The sequence below is a fragment of the Globicephala melas genome, chromosome 1 (assembly GCF_963455315.2).
Source record: "Globicephala melas chromosome 1, mGloMel1.2, whole genome shotgun sequence".
NCBI lineage: Eukaryota > Metazoa > Chordata > Mammalia > Artiodactyla > Delphinidae > Globicephala > Globicephala melas.
In genome coordinates, this window is record NC_083314.1 from 166786432 (window position 1) to 166805417 (window position 18986).

An 18986-nucleotide genomic window follows, 5' to 3' on the forward strand; every position below is an offset into this window, starting at 1 on the left:
AGGACTCAGCGCTTTCACTGCTGTGGGCCTGGGTTTTATCCCTGGTCAGGGAACTAAGATCCCACAAGCTGTGCAGTAAGGCCAAAAAAAAAAAAAAAAAAAAAGAACTCTATGAACTGATGAGTGATTTTCAAGATATATTAGTTAAGTGAAAAAGGAGAATATATATCATTCCTCAATGATTCTTATCCTCAACAAGTCCTCCAAGTCCAGTCAGTCACTCTGTTCTCTCCTTACATGCTACCTCATGTCTTTACTTCCTTCTCATCCACCTAAAAATCCATGATTCATTACTACACTCATTCTCTTGCAACCTTCATCTGACAAAATCCGAACCCCACATGATCTTTTAGCTTTCCTGTATCTTCAACTTTCCCTTTCTCTACTGATCCTTTCCCCTTGGGATTAAAGATGCTCAAGTTTCTCTAATCTAAAAAGTCCTCCCTTGATGCCAAATCCACATCTAGCTGTGGCCTTCCAGTTCTCTTCCCCTTCACAGCCATACTGAAAGAGTAGTCTATATTGGGTATTTTTACTTCCTCACTTACCAATAATTCCTCAACCCACTTCTATCTATACCACAAAAATGGCCCTTGCCAAGGTGACCATGATGGCTTCCTTGCTCTAAATCAAAGGGACACTTCTCAGTCCTTATCTTACTTGGTCCCCAGCGGTACTTGATAGTGCTGACCACTTCCTCTTCAATGAAACTTTCTTCTTCTGGGTTCTGTGGCATCACCCTCTCTGTTTTCCTTCCTACTCCTCTAGTTGCTCTTTCTTGATACCCTTTGCAAACTCTTTGTCCACTTGGCCCTTATACTGTTGTTCCTTATGGCTCTATCCTAGGCTTTCTTCCTACTATACACACTCCTCGAAGGCAATCACAACTCACTTTCATTGTTCCAATGTATATGCTGCTCACTGCTCCCAAATCAACATCTCCAGTGTGTACCTCATTCCTAAGCTCAGACCCAAGTATTCCAACTCCCTGCCTAGAAAGCACTAGACAACGCATGGGCCTATGGCTCCAGGACATCCATAACCAAGCGTATCGTCTTTTCCTTCAAACTTATTCCTTCTCCAGCGCTCCCTAACTCTGTGAATGATACTACCATTTGCCCTGCCAAATAGAAACTTAACTTTCATCCTTGACTCCTCTCTTTTCCTAACTTTCCACATTCAGTCACTAAGAATTCTGTTAATTCTACCTCTTAAATGTCTTTCAAATTCACTGACTTCTCTCCATCCAAATTACCATTATCTAGGTTCAAGTAACCAATCACCTCTTCCGGAATCACTGACACCATCTCTTAAGTGATCTAGCTGTCCACATTTTAAACTTCTGCAATCTTCATTTTGAAGCCAATTTTAATTAAAAAAACAAAAACAAAAACCTTAACTGTGATCATATTGCTCATATGGTAAAGACCACTTGACAGCTCTCCACTGCCCTTAGGATAAAATCAACAGTCTTCAACACAGCTTACAACATCCTTCATTATGAACATCCCAACCTCATCAACCTCACTTATCATCCTTCTTCCACTTGTATCCTGGGACCATCTGTTCTCTTGAACCAAGTACCCTCTACTCTCTCCTGCATCACTCATATGCTATTCCCCCAGCCTAGGATTTTTTTCTCTCCTTATCTCCCCCAAATCTACCTAGCTCCTCCCATCCATCTTTCAGGTATCAGCCTAGACTACATTTCTCTTAGGAAGCCAAGTTGAGATCTCTCTGGCACATTATGTTTCACTCATTTGTGAAATTTCTCAGAATAATGATGGACATGTGAGGGAGAAGAGGTTGGGGCTGGGGAGAGAACAAATGTTTATTGAACACTATGTTTAAGACTGGAGAAGTGTGATGAGAGTATAAATTGGTACAAACTCCATGAAAGACAATTTTGTTAATATTTATTAAAATCACAGATGGATATACTCTCTGACTACTAATTCCATTTGTAGGTATTTATTCTAAAAATATACACCCACATATGCCAAATGATGTTGCAAGGAATAACACTGTACATACAAAAGACTGTAAGTAATCTACATATCCATCAACAGGGAAAATTTAAATAAATTATGGTACACTCATACAACACAATGCTCTGAAGCCATGAAAGGATTAGATATTAGAAACATCTTGGGCTTCCCTGAAGGTGCAGTGGTTAAGGATCTGCCTGCCAATGCAGGGGACACGGGTTTGAGCCCTGGTCCAGGAAGATCCCACATGCCACGGAGCAACTAAGCCCGTGCGCCACAACTACTAAGCCTGCGCTCTAGAGCCCATGAGCCACAACTATTGAGCCCGTGTGCCACAACTACTGAAGCCCACGCACCTAGAACCCGTGCTCCGCAACAAGAGAAGCCACTGCAATGAGAAGCCCGCGCACCGCAACGGGAGTAGCCCCCACTCGCTGCAACTAGAGAAAGCCAGCATGCAGCAAGGAAGACCTGACGCAGGAAAGAAAGAAGGAAAGAAAGAAAGGAAAGAAAAGAAAGAGAGGAAGGAAGGACGAAAGAAACATCTTTATGTACTGATGTGGTAAAATCATGAAAGTATATTTTTAAATTCAAAAGTAAGGTACAAAGCAGTAAATATGTTAGGCTAACATTTGTGAGAAAAGGTGAGAATTTTTACATAAAATTTTGCATAAAAATGCATAAAATTTCTCTGGAAGGATACTGAAATTGAATATGTTAGTTGATTCCAGGAAAGTGAATTTGGTGGCTGGGAAAAAGAGTGGAAAGTAGACAATCTTTTTAAACTTTTAAGCTAACTTTAATATAGAAAATTTTAAAAGCCAATCACACCAACAGGCTTTTAGTGAGCCTCTACTAAATGTTCAGTACTGTATTCTAGGAGTTCTCTTTAAGTTTCATTTTGCATTTTTCAAAACTATACAAAGTAGTAAATTAGGAAATCCAGGGAAAAAATTCCCCCAGATAAAATAGAGGAAAACATTATAATCAATAACCACAAAAAGGCAGGAGTTTTTACTGTTGATTTTACCTCTTTTATCCCACCCCCCCAACCCTTATTATATAACCTCATCTTAATTCCAAAAGTCAACTCTTGTTAACCGAAATGGGGTCCATATGTGACAATGCGTGGCAAATAAAACAAGGGAAGAAAATGACCATAAAGCATTTTAAAAAGCTGGACGCCATCAAATCAGCATCTCAGGAAACTTTAAAAGCTTTCTGTAAATAACAACAACAATAACCGTAGCTAATATTTGAGTACCATGAATTTTACAATATACTGAGCTCCGTGCTAAGTACCTTACATACATAAAATAACTTATTTATTCCTCCTCTTAAAACTAAGAGACAAACAGGATGCGTACATTATTTTACAGATGAGAAAATGGATCCTAGAAGTTAAAGGGCTTATACATGGTGATATGGCTTATAATGGCATTTTTATTACTATAGTGGGGGGGGTGAGGGTGTCAAAAAAAGGTGTCCCCTCCAACCTCCAACTAGGAAAGAGGGAAATAAGATAGCCTTTTGAGATCAGGATTGTAAGAAATCAGTATCGTTGAATTTTCCTCTTCCTTGGCTTCCATAATACCATGTTTTTCCACCTCTATGCTATTCTTTCTGTCTCCTCTGGGTAGAGGAAGAGAGGAAACAGATAATCTCTAAATGCTGAAACACCTTGGTTCTTGGTCTTGGGCCTTCTTCTCTCTCCTCCTACTTTTTTCCCCAGTGATATTATCCAGTCATCCAGTTTCATGGCTCTATGGACCACTGGTTCACAAACTTTAATCTCAAGACCCCTTTACACTTTTAAAAATTACTGAGGGGGCTTCCCTGGTGGCGCAGTGGTTGAGAGTCCGCCTGCCGATGCCGGGGACACGGGTTCATTCCGCGGTCCGGGAAGATCCCACATGCCGCGGAGCGGCTGGGCCCGTGAGCCATGGCCGCTGAGCCTGCGCGTCCGGAGCCTGTGCTCCGCAACGGGAGAGGCCACAACAGTGAGAGGCCCGCGTACCGCCAAAAAAAAAAAAAAAAAAAAATTACTGAGGATCCCAAAGAATTTTTTAATATAGGTTATCAGTATCTGCCATATTAGAAATAAAAACTGAAATATTAACTTCATTTAAAATTAACATTATTAATTATAACTTTAATTTAATGAAAATAAAATTAATTTCATTTAAAAATAATAAAAAGATAAGCTAACACATTTTAAATAAAAACTATATTTTCCAAGACAAAAGAATTTAATGAGAAGAATGGCATTGCTTTACATTTTTGCAAAACTCTTTTGTCTAGCTTAATGGAAGATGACTGGGTTCTCATATCTACTTTTGTATTCAGTTTGTTGCAAGATGTTATTTTGGTTGAAGTACATGAAGAAAATCCACCCTCATAAAGATAAGTATTATAGTTGGACTAGGGAGCAGTATTTTAACGGCCTTTTTAGATCACTGTAGGTATCCTTCTTTGATACTACACCAAAACTGGACAAATAACGGTTTCTTAATGTTACAATGTGGAATCAGAAACCACATGAATGAGCTGTTGGTATCCTGCTACATTAAAACACATTGGTTGTAGACTTCCCTGGTGGTGCAGTAGTTAAGAATCCGCCTGCTAATGCAGGGGACATGGGTTTGAGCCCTGGTCCGGGAAGATCCCACATGCCATGGAGCGACTAAGCCTGTGCGCCACAACTACTGAGTCTGCGCTCTAGAGCCCGTGAGCCACAACTACCGAGCAAATGTGCCACAACTACTGAAGCCCGCGCGCCTTGAGCCCGTGCTCTGCAACAAGAGAAGCCACCGCAATGAGAAGCCTGAGCACCGCAATGTGCAGCAACGAGGACCCAACGCAGCCAAAAATTAAAAAAAAAGAAAAAACAAAAAACAAACAGTTGATTTTACATTAGGCCTGGGTCTTTTACAGATGTTTTCAAAACAGTGACTTACGGGGCTTCCCTGGTTGCACAGTGGTTAAGAAGCCAGCTGCCAATGCAGGGGACACAGGTTCGAGCCCTGGTCCGGGAAGATCCCACATGCTGCAGAGCAACTAAGCCCGTGTGCCACAACTACTGAGCCAGTGTACCACAACTACTGAAGCCCACGCACCTAGAGCCTGTGCTCCACAACAAGAGAAGCCACTGCAATGAGAAGCCCACGCACTACAACGAAGAGTAGCCCCCGCTGGATGCAACTAAAGAAAGCCCGCGTGCAGCAACGAAGACCTAATGCGGCCAAAAATAAATAAATTTATTTTTTTTAAAAAAAGGACTCACTGAATTTGAACAATAAAATAAAGTTGACATTTGTTAATATCACTACAGATCTCATCAAAAAGACTTTTAAGAAGTACTGAGAGGCTATCAAGCTCATGGTGGCAGATACAAGTTTTCCTATATTCTTTTTTTTTTTCCTTTGCTTTAAAGCTCAAATTTTATCCTTGGCAACAAATACTGTCAGTTGTTCTTCTTGAAGTGATAGTTTACTTCATTCATTTCAAAGAAAATGTCTGCCAAATACCCATAATTGAATAACCAGTTTTCATCTGCTAGCCATTCTTTCAGATGGTGTTCCATGAAAAAAGTGTCCAGTTGAGCTTGCAACTCAAAACAATTGAACAACTGCTTTTCCTCAAGACAACCGCCAGAGTTCAGTACGCAGCAGCAGTACTTTATGGATTCTTCCCACCTCATAATAAAGAATACTGAAGAGATCTGTATTTAAGGGTTGAAATTTTAAATTAATAAGTTTTATTGTATTATTTTATTGATGTAAAAATCAAGGACATTTTAAGTAAGACTGGCTTTTTTGGGGGGGGTCACTGCAAATGCATGGGGTAAATAATTCAATGACTTTGATGCTACTTGCCTTGATTCATGCTAAAATGACAGTAGTTTTACCACTTTTTTTTTTGCAAATTTTTAAATGAATTAGTTTTTTTTTGCAAATAATGTCTTAGTATTACTATGAAAGTAGTTTTGACCTCATGAATTCCCTTGAAGAGGTCATGGGGATCCCCAGGGGTCTGCAGACCACACTTTGAGAACTGCTACTATAGACTATTACAATGACTTTCCAGTTTTTATCCCAGTCTATGCTTCTTTTTTGCCAAACCCACTGGACCCTGTAACAATGATAGAAATGTTTTCGCACTTACCAAAGGTCAAGCCCTCTGCTTCAACTCTAAATCCTATCCCCTCCAACCTTCCCTAGGATGTGGCTCCTTCAGTTATTCTGTCCTAATCCTTTATCAGCAACCACCTTCTCTCTCATCAACATACAAACAACCTCTAGTATTTCTTCCCGTTGTTTTTTTTTTTGCGGTACGCGGGCCTCTCATGGGCCCAGCCGCTGCGGTATATGGGATCTTCCCGGACCGGGGCACGAACCCGTGTCCCCTGCATCGGCAGGTAAACTCTCAACCACTGCACCACCAGGGAAGCCCTCTTCCCATTCTTACAAATCTCTCCTTTGATCCCGAAGGCCCCTCCAGCTACTTCCCCATTTCTCTGCTTCCTTTTGTAAACGAGGTCTTTCAAGAACTGTCTACACAACTCAATAAAGCTGGAAAACAAAAACAAAAACAAAATAAAGTGATTCTGAAGGATGGCAGCGAAGGGAATAAAAAAAGCTGTCCTTCTTCCTCCAGTCTCCTGAAATGATTCCTCATTGGTTAAAGCCAAAAAGAAGATAGAAGACAAGAGAGACTATTGATACATCTGTGCAAGTCAGCTGCCCAGGTAGTTAGCTGAAGAAAGAAAGGTGAGAAGAAGATGTAGAAAAGCAAGAAAAGGTATCTTTTACAGTTTTGTTAGGGGAATCACTGACCAAAACCACCCACCCTGGCCAGGGGCAATAGTAACCAGCTGCATGAGTTATCTTACAGCAGGAGATCCTGGTAAAGAACATGGAACAAGCTACCACCAACCGGAAGAATTCAGGAGAAGTCAAAAGGAGAGAGGAGACGCCAGTCCATATGTCCTACCAACCTCCCAGAATCCTTCACACTGGAACCCATCTTGGCTGAGTGATGCTCACACCACCAGGAAGGACCCTGAGTCAGAATGATTGGCCAGAGACAACCTGGAAACTAACCCAACACCATAAAACCTGAGACTGTGAGCCACGTGGCAGAGCAGTTCTCCTGGGTTCCCTTACCCTCCTGCTCTCCACCCAGGCACCCCTTCCCAATAAAGTCTCTTGCTTTGTCAGCATGTGTGTCTCCTTGGACAATTCATTCCTGAGTGTTAGATAAGACCCCAATCTCGGGCCCTGGAAAGGGGTCCCCCTTCCTGCAACAGTTTACCCTTTTTACTGCTTACATCCTATCTTTCCTTTCATCTAGGGGAAAAGTTTGTAATAACTGACTAAATAAATAAATTTTCATCACCCTCTTTAAAAATTTTTTTATTTTTTTCCTGCACCGTGTGGCTTGTGGGATCTTAGTTTCCCGACCAGGGATCAAACCCAGGCCCATGCAGTGAAAGCGCTGAGTCTTAAACACTGGACTGCCAGGGAATTCTCTAAAAAAATTTTTTTAAATAGAGAGTTGTCTACTTGCTGTTGTACTCCTTCACCTCCAATTCACTTCTCAACCCCTCCAATTTAGTATCTATTCTCACCACTCCAATAAAACTGCTCTAGTCAAGACCACAGTCACTGTTTTGTCCTCACTTATTCAACCTTTCAGAAGCATTGAGTAGAACTGACCACTCCTTTCTTGAAATACTCTCCTTACACTCTCCTGGTTTTGTTTCCGTTCTACTTCACTGACTCTCTTTCGTGGTTAACTTTTTTTATCTCCTTAGCTTGTAATCAATTTCTGAAAGCTGGAGTATCTCCAGAGCTAGGTCTTGGACCCTGTTCTCTAAGGCTCCATGGATCGCTGAAGTCTCCGGATTTCTCCCTGTAGTCCAGAGCTCTCCCCTGATTAGGACCATCAACTGCCCACCTGACATCTCCACAAAGCTATCCAACAGGCTTTCAAACTTTACAGGTCCAACCCCGATTCTCTCACAAACCTATTTTTCTCCCAGTCTTCTTTCCATCTGCTCTCACTTCTCTAAGCCTCACAGGTGGCAAAGCTGGGATTTAAACTAGGTCTCTGTTGGGTCTTTGTTGCTGCACGCGGGCTTTCTCTAGTTGTGGCGAGTGGGGGTTACTCTTCATACTGGTGCGCGGACTTCTCAATGCAGTGGCTTCTCTTATTGCGGAGCATGGGCTCTACGTGCATGGGCTCAGTAGTTGTGGCTCGTGGGCTCTAAAACACAGGCTCAGTAGTTGTGGCACATGGGCTTAGATGCTCCACGGCATGTGGGATCTTCCTAGACCAGGGCTCCAACCTGGGTCCTGTGCATTGGTAGGCGGATTCTTAACCACTGCGCCACTAGGGAAGTCCAAACTAGGTCTTTGCTTTAACACCTAAACCTGTGGGCATTCCTTCATATTGTGCACTGTTACTATAGGTCCTGGCTAAGGTGGCCTTCAGCCAAGTGCAAATTCAGACAGTGCATCCACCTTAACATATTTTTGTATTTGAGTGCCAAATCTTTGGAAATAATAGCTAGAATCCTGTTTTGTGTTCACAGAGGTTTCCAAGTCTGTTGTGGACAAAGTTATAAAACCAGGAAGAGATAGTAGAGACAATATGGGTTGGGTGGAGGCACAGCTAAAAGGAGAAGACCGGCCTTCAACTGTCCACTCAGCATCCACCAGAGCAGGGTTTCTCAACCTCGGCGTTATTGGCATTGGGCGCTGTATAATTCTTTGTTGCACATTCTTTGTTGTACTATGACTGTAGAATGTTTAGCAGCATCCCTATACTCTATTCATTATATGCCAGTAGTACCCTTTCAGTTTTCATAGCCAAAACTGTTTGGACATTGCCAAATGTCCCCTTGGAGGTAAAACCTTGCATGCCCCACCTCCAAGTGCCCTAAAGGGATGTACTTTATGTTTCAAGGAAATATGGAAAGAAATTCAAAAAAATAGAGTAAAGGATAAATAATACAATATACTTACAAAATCATGTTTTCAAAGACTTTTTAGAGGTATGGGGAAACAATAATGACATAAAAGTATAAAAGGGTTTAGCAAACTGTGTAAATGGTATGAGCTCCACTTTGCAGAAAAAAATTACATAAGCATGAAAAAACACTGGAAGACATAATAATAATTGTTATTTACTGAACTAGCTTATATGATCCAGGCATTGTATTAAGCACTTCAAAAATCATCTCATTTAATCATCACAACAATTCTCAGTTATTGATCCATTTTACAGATCAGGAAACTAAGGGTAACTTGAACAAGGCTATATAGCTGTAGAGAAGATAGGTGTTGAAACTAAATTTATTCAGCTCTAATGCCCATCTCTTAACTAGCATTCTGCTTCATAATACATGAAAGTAATATACCAAACATTAACAATGTTTATCTCTGGATGGTAGAATTAAAACTGATTTTGTTTTCTTCTCTATATTTTTCTGTCGATTCCATATTTTCTACTATAATATTTACTACTTATATAATCAGAAAAAAAATTTTAAGTGAAAGTTGTGAATACCACTTGGTAACATGGAGAAGAGGATTATTATAAAAAAGATACAAAATTCAATGTAAAGTATGATTACAATTATGTAAAAATATGCAAAAGATAAAAGGAAGTATATACATAGTAATTATACTAGGGAGGGGGGAATAACAAGTAATTTTTACTTATCTTTTCCATATTACTATTAATGTAATTATATTTTATAACGGATAAAAGTTTATAATGAAAAGAAAGCAATAACAATCATCTATAATTTCATTAACTCGAGATAACAGTGTTAGTAGGCAATGAATTTCTTTCTAGTCTTTTTCTAAGATCAACACAATTACTTACAAACATTAACGTGAAGGAACCAAAGAGAATTCTTATTCAACCTGCAGATGACACTTAGTTGGAGAGGACAGCTAAAAGTTGGATTCAAAACACAGTTCTGAGGAAGGAAAGGGAATGGAGCTAACATTGGGGAGTGTTTCTGTGTCAGACAGAAAAAGCTGAACATCTGGACTGTAGGCCTGACTCCCCCTGGATTGGACAGGACAACATTGGACAAGGTGCTTGGTTTTTCTAAACCTTTTTTAAATATCTATTTCCTATATACCACCCACAGCATTTCTTTGAAGCTAAAATGCAAGTGTGTGTGTATGTGTGTGTGTGTGTGTGTGTGTGTGTGCGCGCGCGCGCACACGTGCGTGTGTGCGCGTGCGTGTGTGTGTGTGTGAAAACACTTTGTAAACTCTAAATTCCTATACAAAGGTAAGAATCTTTACTGTCCAAGCCAATAGTAAAAACAGTGGTATGAAATTCAATAGTCTTTTTCCAAGCACAAAGGAAATAATATGGCGATAAAACAATTTCTGTGTGACCATGTCAATCACTAATCTTGATTCAGATTTATGTGCCTAATAAAACCGCTGTAAAGGAGAAGTAACCTTCAGGTATGACCTGCAGAGAAAAACTGTTTATGCCTTGAATAGTGCAAAGAGGATTCTCTGCAGGCAGAGAATGGAGAGCCAGTCATCTGCATCTAGGGTGCAAATTGGATCTCTTACCTGCAGCTCTGCTTCCAGGCCCAGCCGTCTGATAAAGGGGTCAGTGACATGGTAGCGCCGCTCAAAGCTCAGGGCACCCCGCTCCTGGGGAAGAGAAACAAACTCATAGATTCATTGATTCGATTTAACATGATTTACTATGTTCCTATTACATATGCAGCATTGTGCTGGGCCCCACAGGAGCTAGAAAAGAGAACAAGAAATTGGCCTGCAGGAGTTTACAATATACTTGGGCAGGGATTAGAGAATAATATCGATAGAAGAGAGGATATAATTAAGCACTAAGTTGTAATTGTTGGGTTACCAAAAAAAAAAAAAAACTGAAACAACAAATAGGGAATGTTTCCATACTTAGGTTAGAGAAGGTGGGCATCATCTTTAGGACACATATTGTGGGGTATATATAAAGGAGAAAAATAACTTGAGTGGTCCCTCCAATTCTATGATTCTGTGCCTCTAGGAATTGGTCCTTGCCCTTGGGGCCACGCAGTCTAATGAAATCACACACAAACCCCCCCCCACAAATGGACAAAGCTGCAAAAGGATTCAGGGATGCAGGGGAAAATATACAAAACACAGACTAACGTGCATAGGCATAAGTGTCACCAATCCTTCTGGATGGTGACCACAGCTTATGCGCATGCCACTTAATTTTTAAAAGATTTTTGGCGCTTAACCTTTACAAAGAACTTTCTCAGGTTCTTTCGGATTTCATTCTCAAGATAAGCCTGCAGGCAGACAGACATTATTATCATTTAACAACAGAAAACTGAGGCACAGAAAGGCAAAGTGACTAAAGTCTTATAGGTAGTTAATTAGGGCAGTGGTGAGATTAAGCCCCTGACCCCAGCCTGGGCTTCTTACTTCAAAAGCACATCTTGTCTTGGTTGAATCTCCTCCATTAAACCCCCATGCTCCTTTACTGAGGGCTTCCCTGACAAAGCCTGGGCTACCTCGCTAAATGAGCTTGACTGCCCAGTCATCTATTCATCTCACAGTATTGGAGTGTCTTCCAGGTACAAACTGCAGAGAAAAGGTGCAGGCTTTGGTATAGGAGACCCTCGAAGAAGAGAAGAAAGAGTCTAAGCTAAACTGGGATTAAGACTCCCCCAGGTTCTGTTATATGTACAGCTGAGTAGCCAGAGCAACGTGAAGAAGCTCTATTTACTTCTGCTGCACACCCCGCCTCCTCCACAGGTGTGCACATACATGCTCCCCTCCTCCACCAGACTCCATCAATCTCAGCAGCCCAGGTACAAGTGCTTGGATAGAGGAGTCTCCATGATTCCATGTTCTTGGATAAAAGAAGACCAGAGTCAAGAGACCTTGGTTCTAGTCCTGTGTCTGCCATTAATTAGTTAATGGCAAGTCACAGACTCTAGTCCTCAGTTTATTCAGCTATAACATGAATCTGTGGGGAAAAAGGACCTCATGCCCTGGTTCATAGGTCTGGGTTGCTTACCTTTATCTGCCTACAGATGAGGTCTCTAGTTATGTTGACTTTTGCCATCTTCTCTTAATGGATTCAACAGAAGGAAGCTATAGAAGGATCTTCAGGACCCTTGAGCATTCCAGCCAAGCCCAGGTCCACAAGACACACATTTAATTACCTGGGGGGAAAAAAATAATCAAACCTTGGAGGATGGAGTAAGGTGGCTTCAGGGCCCTGATTCCACCCCTAAAATAGCCCACCAGCCCACCCAGTAAACTGGCTATTGCCTGTGATTTATGACATGGTGTGCTGGCCCTGCTCCATAGTGTTGAAGAACCTCTGGAGGGTGAAGGGGGTTGGGGGGTGGAGAGACAAGGATTCACAGCCACAGGAAGTACTGGAACAAACACTGAAGGAGTCAGTCATGTGTGCTTCTCTAGAAAATGGGTGTGTGTGTGTGGATATGAGTATGAAGGAAGATGGAAGTACATCCCAAAGTAAGAACAAGGCATACAGCAAGAAAGATGTCAAGTTTCACTTGCTCAGTATGCATCTGTGGCAACCAGTCTGAAACTTTTAATTATGCTTCAAAATCCTTGACCTTCAGCCTGGCCCTCCCCAAAGCCAAATCAGTATCACAAACAGAACATTCAACCCTCTAACAGATTCACAGAATCAAAGAGCAGACAGGAAATGTAATGGTGACCATGTCCAACATAAAGAAATCCTTCTTCAATACCCTGATATGTAGGCTTTCAGACTCCGAACTTCTTAAGCAAACTATTCCTTTATTATACAACTCTGTTAGAAAGACCTAGTCATCTCATTTCTGATAATTTGCCATAAGAAAGCACAAAAAATGAGAAATAAAAAAGTTCCATACTGAAACATATTCATCACCGAGTTTGTAAAAGCAAAAAAAATAAAACCACCCAAGTTTCCAATGATAGAGGAATGGCTAAATAATGTATAGCCATATGATATTATGTAGCATTAGAAATGCTACTTATGAAGGAAAAATGCTTACATCATGTCAAATGTTTATATTTTGCTTTTGCAGTAAACACTATTGTCACAGCTATGTTTAAAAAAGGAAATATAAAAAATAACAATTGCCATCTTTGGATAATAAATAGTATGACTGATTTTTTCCTTCTACTTTTTGATGTTTTCAAATTTTTTCTATAAAAGCACATTAATTTTATTTTACAATCAGAAAAAAAACCACTAGAGAAAAAAGTAAACCACTGTTTTTGGGGTTGTTTTTTGAACATCTTTATTGGAGTATAATTGCTTTACAATGGTGTGTTAGTTTCTGCTTTATAACAAAGTGAATCAGTTATACATATACATATATCCCCATATCTCTTCCCTCTTGCGTCTCCCTCCTTCCCACCCTCCCTATCCCTCTAGGTGGTCACAAAGCACTGCTGATCTCCCTATACTATGCGGCTGCTTCCCACTAGCTATCTATTTTACATTTTAAACCACTATGTTTTAAAAGAAAGTTCTGCCTCCTGTTATGTCCACCTTTTGGTCCTGTTTCTATCTCTGAAGTCACACAGGAGGTCTAGTCTTCCTTCTCCATGATGGCCCTCTAATGATGGCTCGTAAGGCTCATCAGGCCTCTCTGCTAACCCTCCCAAGTCAACAGGACCTCCCGAGGCCACTTCTGGATCTCCTGGCCCTGGCTTTCCTCCAGCTGGCCTCCTGCAGATTCCTAGCACATCCTCCGAAAACCAAACCTTCTCCACCTGAGCTGTGAGCAGACTCCTTCCTTTCCTTTTGGCATTTAACCACAAAAGGAGACTCTATTTATAAACACTATGTTATCGCAGATTTTTTTTTCCTTTAGTGCTAGGCACACAGTGGGACTATAAAAAACTTGCTGCCTGATTAGATGTTCCCATTCAGCTTGAGTTCTTTGGGGCTTATGCCTCCATGGTCTATTTTGGGATTAAAAGCTCTTAAAAGGGCAAGAACCTTCCCTTACAGTGTGGAAGTCACCCAGCATTGCATCTTAGGGAGCATTAACAGGGATATATGGAAGTCACTGGCACTACTTAGGCTCACAAAACCTACAAGCACCAAGAACATCCAGGGATGCCATCTGAAAACTACAATTCCACAATAGCTTTTCCAGGGGCCCTTGGCCATCAAATTAAAATTATGAATTTGAACAAACTGACATAAATTAAGCGTTGGCCTGCAATTGTGTTTATGGCTCTGATTTGTGATATAATGGTCAAAGCCAAAACAATAACAGTAATTGCCCCACAATCACCAATAATATGGGGTGAGGCTTATTACAATGGAAAACACCAAAGTCAGTGAGTATATCTGATATAAAGTAAGACCAGTGGGCTTCCCTGGTGGTGCAGTGGTCGAGGGTTCGCCTGCTGATGCAGGGGACATGGGTTTGTGCCCCGGTCCGGGAAGATCCCACATGCCACGGAGTGGCTGGGCCCATGAGCCATGGCCGCTGAGCCTGCGCGTCCGGAGCCTGTGCTCCGCAACGGGAGAGGCCCCAACAGTGAGAGGCCCGTGTACCGCAAAAAAAAAAAAAAAAAAAAGTAAGGCCAGTGATGTGGCCTTGGTCAAGTCTCTTAATCTCTCTAAGTAGGCCCTCATTCCTGTGACTCACAGGCACAGGAAGCATTGGTACAAACACTGAATGGGCCATGCATGCTTCACCAGAAAAAGGCTCATTTTTTACTCCCAACACCTTTTCCTTGGAAGATTACTGGGAAGGTCAAATAAAATAATGTAAGTATAAAGTTTTTTCTTTAATTTTATTTTGAAAAGAATATAAATACTTTTATCTGCTAAGAAATAGTAAGTTGCCAAATATTATGTACTTACTATGTACCAGGAATTGTGCTAAGTGCTTTATATTTATTCATTCATTAATTTATTCATTTAACAGGTGAACACAAGAAGCTTCTACTATATGCCAGGTACTATTCCGGGCCCAGGAGATACAGCAGTGAACAAAATAGGCAAGTTCCTTACTCTCATGGTACCTATATTCTAGCAGGAGGGGATAGATAACAAATAATAATACAAATAAAATAAGAAGATATCCAGTAGTGAAAAGAGCTATGATGAAAATAAAACAAGTTGATCAGAGAGTGATTGATGGGCTACTTTTAGATTTGAGGTCAAAGAAGATATAGTGTATTTTGGAGTTTTCTGGCTGCTCGGCATGTGAACTCCCTTCCTGTATTTTGGGAACTCCCCATCTAACGCGTCTGGCGGGAGGCAGAGCGCCCTCTCACTATGAAGTGAGAATGGTGGAGTCAAGATTCTCTTTCTGAGGCTCCCTTACACCTACAGTGTGTGCATATGGCCCAGGCTATGCCAACAGACACATGAGCCCCAGACTTTAATTGGGATCTGCTGTCAACGAATCAGAGGATCATGGAAAGTCCATGCTGGCAGGAAGAGGTGCTATAACTGCCATTAAGGTCCAGTCAGCTGGTGGTGGTGTAAGCTATATAAGTGGCAGCAGTGACCTCATGGACTGGTTCCGTGAATGATTCTGGCTGTGGGTCCTGGATGCTAACCAGTTTCCCTTGTTCCAGCCCTTTCTTCAAGCCTGCTCTGCGGCCTTCCCTGATATTTTGTGAGTTTCCCTAATATCCTTTCAAGAATCAGCTAGAATTGGTTTCTGTTGCTTACAATTACAAATCCTGCCTGATACAGAGGGGCCCTCTGAGAAGATGACATTTAAGCTGAACCGTGAATGACAAGAAATCGCAAAGAACTAGGGGGATACACTTCTGAGGAGAGAGACAACTAGTGCTAAGATTAGTTCAAAAAGCTTGTATGGTAGATGCTACTATCATTTTATAGATGAAGAAACAGAGTCATAGATGTGAGACAATTTTCACAATGTCACACAGCTAGTAAACTGGAGGTGGAGCTGGGACTCAAACCTAGAACTGTATGGATACTCTTAATTACTAAGTATATATGAATAAATTACTACAGTATGTAATTTCCTAGAGTAATGATCACTACGAGAATCCCCAAAAGAGCCAACTAATTTGTCACTACTCATTCATTATTTTTCTAAAAACATAAACTGAGTTTTTAGCATGCACCAAGCACTGTGCTTGACACAAGGGAATAATGAGATGAAAGATATAGTACCTATACTAAGAAAGCAAAGAATCAAAGGTAAGGGACTTTAGGGAATTCCTTGGCAGTCCAGCGGTTAGGACTCGGCGCTTTCACTGCCGAGGGCACGGGTTCAATCCCTGGTGGGGGGACTAGATCCCACAAGCCGCATGGCGAGGCCAAACAAAAAAGAAAAAAAGAAAAAAACAAAGGCAAGGGACTTTAGCTAATATTGGTGTGTGGCTTGGAAATACTAAAAGGAACAAGGGAGGTAAAAGCAGAGAAACCAGGCAAGCAAAAACCACTACAATTCAAGTAAATGATAAAATGGAAACTGGGATTTAAAACAATATCAGACTGGTAGGCAGAGGTTTAAAACCCAAAATGTCAAATTTAACACAACTACTGCTCAGTTGGTATTTTGGTAAACATTTTCATTCCCATCCTGAGAAGAAATGATGGCGCGCTGGCGGATAGCTCATTCTGGAGCGCAGCCCACCCTCTCCTCTCTGAAGGGCAACAGTGCCTTTCCACAAACTTTTAGAGGCAGACAAGCATAACTGGAAACACTTCTAAGCAGAGATTATATAAAGGCTCACCTCAGGAGAGAAATACGCTCAAATATACAGGGGGCATAACTAGTTTCATACTTCAGTCCAAAGTCTCTCAAATACAAATGATCAGAGCAATAAATTAAAGTTATTTGAATATTAGGAGATTTAATCATGGTCAAAAAAAATTTTTTTTTTTTTTGTGGTACTTGGGCCTCTTACCGTTGTGGCCTCTCCCTCTGCGGAGCAGAGGCTGTGGACACGCAGGCTCAGTGGCCATGGCTCACGGGCCCAACCGCTCCACGGCATGTGGGATCCTCCCGGATCGGGGCACGAACCCATGTCCCCTGCATCGGCAGGCGGACTCTCAACCACTGCGCCACCAGGGAAGCCCCATGGTCAAATTTTAAAAGCATTATTTTAAGGAAGGTTAGGAAATAGTCAATTCTATAAAGAACTCATAAATATGAAATGATACGAATGAAAGACTGGAATTGGCAAAAGGAAGTTATATATATTATATATGATTAAACTCTAGAAAAGACTACATCAAGGGGATTTCTATCTCTGGTGCAGTATGCAAATTACATAATGCTCAGTTCTGCTGAGGGGCAAAAAGACGGAAATAAGTGACTTCAAGAATCCATAAGGTGGGGACTTCCCTGGTGGTCCAGTGGCCAAGACTCTGTGCTCCCAATGCGGGGGGCCCGGGTTCAATCCCTGGTCAGGGAACTGGATCCCACATGCCACAACTGAAAGTTCGCATGCCACAAGGAAGAGTTCGCATGCCTCAACTAAGACCTGATGCAGCCAAATTAAAAAAAAAAAAAAGGAATCCATAAGGTAAAAATTTCAGTGCCTATTTTGCCAGGCACTACGCTAAACTTTGAAAATACAGCAAAGAACAAGCCGAACACAGACCCGTCTCTTCAAGAGCACACAATATAGTTGTCATTAATTGTATATCAATGGCACCAAGGCTACTGTAATCAGAGCTCCAAAGAGGGACTGAAAAAGGCTAATTTAACCAAACGACCAAAATGAATAGCTAGGACAGTAAATTCAGAAGGAACAACATGGAATAATAAATTAAATTTTATTTATACTCATTTATTCACACATCTTAGAAGAGAGCACAAAAATGACAGTAGGGGAAACAAACTAAACATATAACAGTAGAGCTAGACAGACAACTGGGAAATCAATAATGAAGAATAAGGACTTTAACAGACCACAAGCAACTTTTTTTTTGGCTGAGTCACATGGCTTGCGGGATCTTAGTTTCCCAACCAGGAATTGAACCCTGGCCACCACAGTGAAAGTGCCGAGTCCTAACCACTGGAGCACCAGGGAATTCCCAGACAACAAGCAACTTTTAATGTATCTTCTTCATCCTAAGGATAGCACAGTTAATGAATAAACCCTGATTTTCACACTTAAAGCTCTAATAACACTGAGGGCTAATATGTTGGCAGAACGTGAAAGCTCAATAAAAACTTCCTCTAGCTAGAATACAAAGGTTTAGGAATGGCATTTACTTGTAATTCAGGATATTGCAGGCAAACTCTAGCTGATATTAAATGGAAAAGAGGAAGAAGGAAGCCAGCTTCTAGGAGTCAGGAATACGAGAAATATAAAAATACCTAAGGCACAAAGGAAAAGATATGATTTAATGTTTTGCAGAGCACAGGCTCCGGACGCGCAGGCTCAGCGGCCATGGCTCACGGGCCCGGCCGCTCCGCGGCATGTGGGATCTTCCCAGACCGGGCCATGAACCCGTGCCCCCTGCATCGGCAGGCGCACTCTCAACCACTGCGCCACCAGGGAAGCCCTGATTTAATGTTATAAAGAAAATATGAGCTGCTATGCAGATGTTACACCTTCTAAAAGGTATTCTATTCCCAGAGCTCTAAAATGCCTAGAACTTAACACCATCCCTTCCACAAACTTTTTTTTTTTTAACATCTTTATTGGAGTATAATTGCTTTACAATGGTGTGTTAGTTTCTGCTTTATAACAAAGTGAATCAGTTATACATATGTTCCCATATCTCTTCCCTCTTGCGTCTCCCTCCCTCCCACCCTCCCTATCCCACCCCTCCAGGCGGTCACAAAGCACCGAGCTGATCTCCCTGTGCTATGCGGCTACCTCCCACGAGCTATCTATTTTAGTTGTGTATATATGTCCATGCCACTCTCTCACTTTGTCACAGCCCCCCCTTCCCCCTCCCCATATCCTCAAGTCCATTCTCTAGTAGGTCTGTGTCTTTATTCCCATCTTGCCG

At 41.4% G+C, this 18986-nt stretch overlaps 1 protein-coding gene across 4 annotated transcripts in view; it reads right to left on the reverse strand.

Moving 5' to 3' along the window:
• The window catches only part of WDTC1 (WD and tetratricopeptide repeats 1), a 72080-nt gene that overhangs the window by 40996 nt on the left and 12098 nt on the right, over positions 1–18986 (reverse strand). For all 4 annotated transcript variants that reach the window (XM_030873154.3, XM_030873116.3, XM_030873163.3 and 1 more), the window contains exons 2-3: positions 12060–12207; positions 10598–10681 (exon numbers count right to left, since the gene is read on the reverse strand). In XM_030873154.3, coding sequence (XP_030729014.1) covers positions 10598–10681; positions 12060–12107 — 132 coding nt within the window. In that variant the 5' untranslated portion in view covers positions 12108–12207. The remainder of the gene's footprint in view (positions 1–10597; positions 10682–12059; positions 12208–18986) is intronic.